Genomic DNA, 8,746 nt, shown 5'->3' on the forward strand with positions numbered 1-8,746 from the left:
GGATAATAAGAAGTAAAAAGGAAAGGCGTCACAGTTGAGCAAATTCTACTGCTACCACTATTGACTTACATACATCCTTCCCAGTAGCGATAATTTCATTAAAATCATTAGAATTCCAGCAGAATCGATTGTCCAGTTATTACCAGCAAACTCAGGGTAGCCCAAGATTCAGAGAGAGGGCCTTCTTATTTTAAGCTTGAGATTAGAGAGAGCTCCATAAATACAAACTGAGACAAGAAGAGTACTGCTCACCTCACCACTTGAAAGTGCATCAAGACCTGGCTCAGTCACAGGGGCCGTGTCCAACTTGTACGTCTCAAGCACGACATCGACCACAGAAGTGGTTGCGGTTGTTAAGGTAACAGAAGGAGCTAGGCAGTTACTATCACAAAGGAGAGCTTCATGCTTCAATGTGATTGGCTTTAGATCGGAGCCCACTGACCAGGATTCACATTCCATGTCTGCAGAGAAAATTTTTTAAAAAAAATTAAATTTCACAGATTTTGCAAAGTTTGATTGCACCTTAAAAAAGTATGATTCAGTCCCATAGCATTAGTAACGCTGTTCTTCCTCCTTCAGTATTTATTTCTGTTCATCAAGTCATAATGCTAATCCTTCAAATTCACTGTCTGTATCTGGAACAGATCTATTAGCTCAAGATTATGAATCTGTGAGGCACTCTGGGCCATCAAGAAGAAGTATATTCAATCACTATCTGTAATTTCACTGTCTAGCATATTCCTCATTCTATCATTACCTTCAAGCCTTGTTTCAATGAAGCGTATTGGTCTGCATACTAGCAGCAGCACCAGGCATACATAAATAGGTGGTGTTAATCTGGTAATAGGGGACTGTATATGCCGAAGAGCAGAGGCAGCATATGAGGTGTAGAGCTAAACAATGCTAGAACCAACAAATTGGATATAAGCTCTACAGTCCTGTCACAGCAAATTTTGAATGATGCTGGGCAATTAAACTCATTCAAAGGAGTTCGACAATTATTGCCATCATCAATAATGGGAGAGCCCAGCACATCAGCTCAAAAGACAAGGCTGAAGAATTTGCAACAATCTTCAGCCAGAGGTGTGGCTGAATGGATGATTTACATCAACCTCAACCTGAGGGTTCCAGGATCATAGATACCAACCTTCAGCCAAATGATAATCAAGAAATAGCTGAAGCTGCTGGATATTGTGAATGGTCCCTTAAAATATTCCAGTAACAGCACTGAAGACTTGTGCTCCAGAACCAGCTGTGTCCCTAGCCAAACTGTTCCAGTTCAGCTGCATTGGGATCAAGCCAAAATGTTGAAATTGCCCAGGTATGTTCAATACACAAAAAGCAGGACAAATCCATCCCAGCCAAATACCTACTCTCAATCATCAGTAAATTGATTGAAGCTGTCACCAACACTGGTGTCAAGCAAATTTACTCAAAGACAATCAGCTCACTGGTGTTCATTTGGGTTCCACTGGGCCCACTCAGTTCCTGACCAAACTACAAGCATGAAAAAAAAAAGGGCTGAACTCCAGAGGTGAAGGGATAGTGATTGCCTCTAACATCAAGGCAGCATCTGAGAGAGTGTGGTATTAAAGAGCCCTAAGAAAACTGGAATCAATGGGAATCAAAAAGAAAACTCTCTATTGGTTGGAGTCACATCTGACACAAAACACGTTTGTCATTGTTGGAGGTCAGTCACCTCGGTTCAAGAGTTCTTCAGGACAGTACCCTAGGCTCAACCATTTGCAGTGGTTTCATCAATGACCTTGCCTCCCATCAAAAGGTCAAAAGTGGGAACATTTGTTGATGATTGCACAACATTCACCATTACTCACACCACTTCAGGTACAGAAGTTATCCATACGCAGTAAGACCTGGACAATATCCAGATTTGGGTAGATAAGCAACAAGTAACATTTGTATCACACAAATGGCAGGCCATGACTATTTCCAGCTGTAGGCAATCACCCTTCGATATCCAGTAGCAGTACCATCATTAAATCCAATACTAACAACTACCTTGGAGGTTAGCATTGACCAGAATCTGAACTGGACAAGCCATTTAAATATTGTGGTTACAAGGGCAGGTCAGAGGTTGGTAATCATGGAGTCATAACTCACGTCCTGACACCCCAAAGCCTGTCCACCATCTACAAGGCACAAATTAAGAGCAGCATTCCTCTTTTGTCTTCTGCATAAAGCTGAGGTCAGTGTGCAGCAGTGACTTCCATGGGTGTAGAATGTCAGAGCAGCTTAGAGGGAACATTAGTCAGGAGTATGATGGAACACTCTCAATTTGCCTGAATGGGTGGAACCCCAACAACACGAAGCTCATCACCACCTAGGACAAAACAGCCCACTTGATTGCCACTACATTCACAAACATTCATTCCCCCCACCACTGATACTCAGTAGCAACTGTATATACACTATCTACAAGATACACTGCTGAAATTAACTAAGGTTCCTTGGCAGCACATTCCAAACCCTCTACCAATACCATCTAGAAGGCCAAAAGTAGCAGATAGATGGGAACACTGTTAGTTTCAAGATCCCATCAAAGCCACTCACCATCCTAACTTGGAGATATTTCACCTTTACTTCAATGTTGGTGGGTCAAAATCCTGGAATCCCCTTCCTAACAGCACTGAGGATGTGCCTATTCCAAACAACCTGCAGTGACTCCCACTGCAGTTCACTACTACTTTCTCCAGGGCAATTAGGGACTTTTGCAGAAATGGAATCCAGGATAATCTATCACCCAAACACCTTTAGTATAATGGGGGACAACCATTACATTATTGACCCTGTATTGAATATATTTAATTCCTGTCCCTCTGTTTATTTCAAATTGGGGGCCTTTAAATGACTATTTCAATGCTTCAAAAATTCCATGCTCAGTTTGGAAGCTCCCAGTAGCAGTCAATTGTGTACCTGGGAGATCACCACCAGTAAGTGATTATCATCAAAGTCTAGGAATTCTCATTGACTTGTAACAAATAACTGTTATAAAAAGATGTCCTGCAGCTCACCACTCTTCTGCTGAGCTACCAAACAGAAATATTCATTCTCAGGTGTGACGGAGAATAAGGATTAACTTTAACAATACAATTGGTCATACACACCACCCAGCAATCTGTTAAATTCCTATAAAAAGTTAAACAAGACCTCAACATAAAGCACCCAAGATATGTTACTTTACTTCTCGTAGTAGAGGAGTATGGGAATAAAGAAGAAAATAAAATCAGTTTCCTTATTTGGCTATGCTGCTGAACCATGAAACAAGATCTGACTCAGATTTTACTCTCCTAGACTGGAAGAGATCTACTTCTGTAAAATATTACAGAAATCAGGCTGCTCACAAAATCAGTGCCACCTATTCCCTGTAGAAGGCCAAAATTGAATATCATCATTTCCAAGTTTAAGCCTACAAAAGAACTTATCATCAGGTTATTCAACCAAATGGACCATTATAGCTCAACCAAATCCTGTCCTTTGGAAGCACGGGTCACTGGACAGTATCAACAGAAAGGAACCCTGCTCAATTTTTTTACTTGTTAAACCAGAGCCTGGAGGTCAATACGTGACCCTCACCTGAAGGCCAACTGAGCTCGGAAAACTTGGCAAAACCCCAAGTTCGGTCCTGGAGCTTCTTGTGTCTGTTGTAGTTCATTCGATAGGCCTTCTGGATGGATGTTTAGTTTTTGACAAGTAAATGCATGTGACCTTCTCCAAAATGGAATCCAGAGTAATGTCATGACACCTATTAAGCACTTTCATGCAGATGCAGGACTTTACTACTGGAGGCCGCAAGCTTATTTTGAATATATTCCAGTTCTACTAGTACAACTCCCACATAATGTTCTACAATGTAGAATTAGATTATTCAAAATAGTTCCAATTTGTAAACAAGCACACAAAGCAACTTCCAGCACAAATTAAAAGCGGGGCGTTTTTTAAAAAATGAATTGAGACTAGTTTTTAAAAGTGCAAACCAAACTCTGAAACAAAGATGTCACATGAATACCTTCACTAAAGTCCTCTTCAGTCGAGATCTGTGTGAGTGGAGACTGCGGTCGGGAGTCACCTGCCAGGGAGTAGCTGTGCTCAGCTTGAATGTGCGGAGCAGGCGACAGTTCTGCATCCATCAGCTCACTTTTGTCCGAAAGAAAAGGATCATTGAAAAGGTGACCCAGCATATCCTTGGAAAGCTCATCCAACATCTCTGTGAAGTGCTAAGGAAACAATGCAAAGAAGAATAATTATGCACAATAGCAATGCAAAGTTTAGCCTTAGTTAAGATTTTCAAGAAGAAAACAGTCATGGAAAGTCATAGAAATTGGTAGAAATTAGATTAGGGACAACTATTCTTTCTAACATTCGTGGTTGTATTGGGAAATGTATTTGAGTGCACTGCTTTCTTCTGGCAGATAATTGCATGCAATGGCAACATGCCATTGTTTCAACCTTCCTGGACAAGTCTTACAAAGAAGCTACAGGGCAAGGGTGTGTGTGTAAATTTCTGGAGAAAAATATCAGCAGTTTTATTGATACGCTAGCGAAGCCCCAAGTTAAAGTGGGAGATATGGCTACAGGGCTCAGACACTGCAGGTCTGCATGAGACAAAGTGATTGAATGTCTCTTCAAACACTGAATCTGCCAGTAGAGTTACCAGAGCTGATAGGAGCCTTTCTGCAGCAGTCAGCTGAAACTTGGAAGCACTCAATGTGGTTGAAGGAATTCTTAATGAATCTGAATTATTAATACACTATTTAATTCACTTCACCTCTCACAAAAGAAGCACCTTTGCAAGAAAAACAGGACTCAATAAGAAGAGAATAAATAACACACGGAGCCTAAGGCTGCCAAGGTGTTACCTTAAGAATAATACTCTAAACACAAATGAACAGAGGATATAGCCCAAAGGAAAGCAAAATACTGCAGATGCTGGAAATCTGAAACAAATAGATCATGTCTTAGAGTAAGAGCAGTCATAACTGGACTCAAAATATTAACTTTGATTCTCTCTCTACAGATACTGCCACACCTCAATCGTTCCAGTATTCTGTGTTTGTTTGACATAGTCTAAAAGGTATTGATTAGGCATGATACCACATCATACAGTTTCAATGGACCCAATAAACAGTAATGAAACAGAAGCAGCAGGCAGCTTATATTTGTTTGTTAAACTAGAACACAGCTAAAATACAACAATACAATAGCGTGGTTCTTCATCTAAAAAGATAATGCTGCGTGGGAGACTATTGTTACACTTTAATAGTTTCCACTATGTGTAATCTCAACAGGACATTTATACCTACACAACACAAAGGGGAAGTGGGTTAACACAGGTGAGAAGAAATGAACCATTGATTACAAGTATCAAACACTTAAGAAAAGCTTGAACTGCTGAACGTTTCATTTGCAAGCTAGAAATTGTACAGGTTCCTTGAAAAATCCAAATACTGGAGTATATAATGTCAGAGTTTGAACTGCAGATAACTTTCAGGTGCTTGAACAATGCTGGGAATTCATTCCAAACGTAGAATATAGAAACATATAAAAGAGAAGTAACATAAAATATAGCATTTGAATTGGAAGGCAATGACCATCTCTACAGACACTAACCACATTCAGATTACTGACAGTACCATCATTGCAATCACCGCAAGTATATCTAGTGTCTCTTGTCAGTGGTGATCACAAGACCTACAAGGGCAACTCAGAGGTATTATTTTGTGTGACAACAGAATTTCTACCTGACTCTCTAAAGCCTAACAACAAGGAGCACAGTAGAATACACTTCACTTTTCCCATCCAATCAGACATCATGTCCAAACTTAATTTCCCTTGAGAAGGTGGTAACAGTCAGACTTCTTCAACCATTGTGTCCACGTGCTATTAATATATAACCACAATTTTGTTAGGACAGTAACTGCAGGATTTTAATCCAAAAACAATGAAGGAATGGTAACAGATTTCTCAGAGCATCATTTAGCAGGAAATTCACAGATATTAACATTCTTAAGCATCTGCTGCTCTTGGGATGAAGGTTGAGGGTTTAGAAAGTGCTATCCAAGTTAAACTTGGTAGTTGTTGCAATGCATCTTGCAGATGGTGGACACTTCAGCCAGGGTACGTTGTTGATAGAGTGAATGATTAAAAAGTGGTGGTTGGGGACAGTTTTGCCTTGGATGAAATCATACTTAAGTATTAAGTCAAATGACATCAGGTTATAGTCCGACAGGTTTATTTGAAATCACAAGCTTTCTGTTCGCTGCCCCTTTGTCAGATGAAGTGGAGGAAAGCACACAAGCACAGAATAGGCGGGGAGATCATTGCAAGATAATTCCAGGATATTAAGAATGTCGAAAGATAGTACCAATGGTGTAAGTGGAGTGTAAACAGGCTGAATAACAAGTTTTTGCAGGTGATCAAGAGTGTCAAACTGTGTGAGTAATGTGTCAACAGCTGCATAGCAAGTGAAGGTTTGATCTATGATCCAATTGAGGCAAAAAGAAAAATAAGATGGTGCTACAGACAAACCAAGTGGCTGGAATAACATGATAGATATTAGAGTCACATGATGAGGCTCTAACCAAAGTAACAAGTAATCCAAAATTGTACAAACTAATTAAGGTAGAGAGATTATAACAAGTTCTCAAGCTGATGGTGTCAAAACAGAACAGTAAGGAAGATTTTACAACCCATTCGCTTCATTCTCGATCACGTCTCCACCTTTGACAACCAGTTTTTCATCCAGACACAGGGCACAGCCATGGGAACCAGTTTGCACCCCATTATGCCAACATTTCCATGCACAAGTTCAAGCAAGACTTCTTTGCTGCACAAGACCTCCAACCAATGCTACACACCAACTACATCAACTTTTTCTTCCTTTGGACTCATGATAAGGAATCACGGAAATGACTGCATGACAATATCAACAAGTTTCATGCCACCTACAGAATCACCATGGACTACTCTTGAGAATCAGTCTTATTCTTGGACATATGCATCTCCGTCAAGGACAGACACCTCAATACTTCACTCTACTGCAAGCTCATGAATAACCTCACGATGCTTTGTTTCTCCAGCTTCCACCCTAAACATGTTAAAGAAGCCATCCCCTATGGACAAGCCCTGCATATACACAGGATCTGCTCAGGCGAGGTGGAATGCAAGTGACACCTACAGACACTGAAAAACGCCCTCGTAAGTATGGGATACGATGCTCAACTCATCAATTGCCAGTTCCGATGTGCCACAGCAAAAAAACCACAATGACCTCCTCAAAAGACAGACACGGGACACGACTGATAGAGTACCCTTCATTGTCCAGTACTTCTCCAGAGCAGAGAAACCACGCCATGTTCTTCACAGCCTTCAACATGGCATTCATGACGATAAACATCTCGCCAGGGCAATCCCTATGCCCCCAAATAACCATCAAACCTCAAACAGACCATCATTCACAGCAAACTACCCACCCTTCAGGAGAATAGTGACCATAACACCACATAATCCTGCCAAGGCAACCTCTGCAAGACATGCCAGATCATTGACATGGATACTACCATCACACGTGGGAACACCACCCACCACATGTATGGTAGGTACTCATATGATTTGGCAAATGTTGTCTACCTCCTACATTGCATGAAGAGATGCCCAGAGGCGTGGTATATCGGCGAGGCCATGCAGATACTTGGACAATCACCACACAGGAGAGTTTCCCCCCAGTCGGGGAAACAATTCAGCAGTCAAGGACATTGACCTTTTGATCTTCAGGTAAGCTTCCTTCAAGGTGGCCTTCGAGATACATAACAACGCAGAATTGCTGAGCAGAAACGGATAGCCAAGTTCCATACCTATGAAAACAGGCTCAACCATGATTTTGGGTTCATTTCACACTACATATAACTCCACCATACTGTTCTGTGTTTGTAAAATCTTTCAGTTTGTACATTTTTGGATTACTTGTTTCTTTGGTTAGACCCTCATCATGCGAGTCTTACATCTATCATGTTATTCCAGCCTTTTGGTTTGTCTCGAACACTATCTTAGTTTTCCTTTTCTGTAATTATCTCTCTGCCTCAATTAATCAGATCATAGGTCATCCCTTCACTTGCTATGCAGCTATTGACACGTTACTCACAGTTTGACACTCACGATCACCTGCAAAAACTTGTTATACAGCCTGTTTACACTTCACTTACACCATTGGTACTATCTTTTGACACGCTTAATATCCTGGAATTACTTTGCAATGACCTCCCCGCCTACAAATTCTGCGCTTCCCTCCACTTCACCTGAAGATGGGGCAGCACTCCAAAAGTTTGCGATTTCAAATAAACCTGTTGGACTATAAGCTGGTGTCGTGTGACTTCTGACTTTGTCCAACCCAGTCCAATACCAGCATCTCCACATCATACTCAAGTGTTGTTGGAGCAACACTCATCCAGACAAGTGCAAACATTCCATCACGGCCCTCACATGTTCTTTACAGCAAGTATCAGGAAGCTCATGTTTAATAATTAGTTTCAGTTTAGTTTAGTTATGGTCAAGTAATTGAAGTTAATTTTTGGTTAACCCAATAGTGTAACTGCCTTTAATTTTAATTAATGTAGCACATTGATGCACTGGTTTGATAGCATTTGACAAGTGAGACCCATTTAATTGCAGTACAGTACTACAAAGCCCGTCAAAGATTGAAACTGCAAGTTCCAACAATATAAAAAACCTA

General features: G+C 40.8%; 1 protein-coding gene across 1 annotated transcript; it reads right to left on the reverse strand.

Annotated features, from left to right (window-relative positions):
• Window positions 1–252: 252 nt before the first annotated feature.
• On the reverse strand, window positions 253–7,414 carry LOC125481365 (cyclic AMP-responsive element-binding protein 3-like protein 2; the record flags this gene model as incomplete). Its single annotated transcript, XM_048592823.1, has 3 exons — window positions 7,346–7,414; window positions 4,028–4,235; window positions 253–461 (listed from the first exon to the last, which is right to left on the reverse strand). Coding segments are annotated over exons 1-3 (486 nt in total), but the record flags the coding sequence as incomplete, so codon positions are not given.
• Between the last annotated feature and the right edge of the window lie 1,332 nt (window positions 7,415–8,746).

Source organism: Rhincodon typus, unplaced genomic scaffold, assembly GCF_021869965.1.
Source record: "Rhincodon typus isolate 14 unplaced genomic scaffold, sRhiTyp1.1 hic_rhity00001870, whole genome shotgun sequence".
NCBI classification, from domain to species: Eukaryota; Metazoa; Chordata; class Chondrichthyes; order Orectolobiformes; family Rhincodontidae; genus Rhincodon; species Rhincodon typus.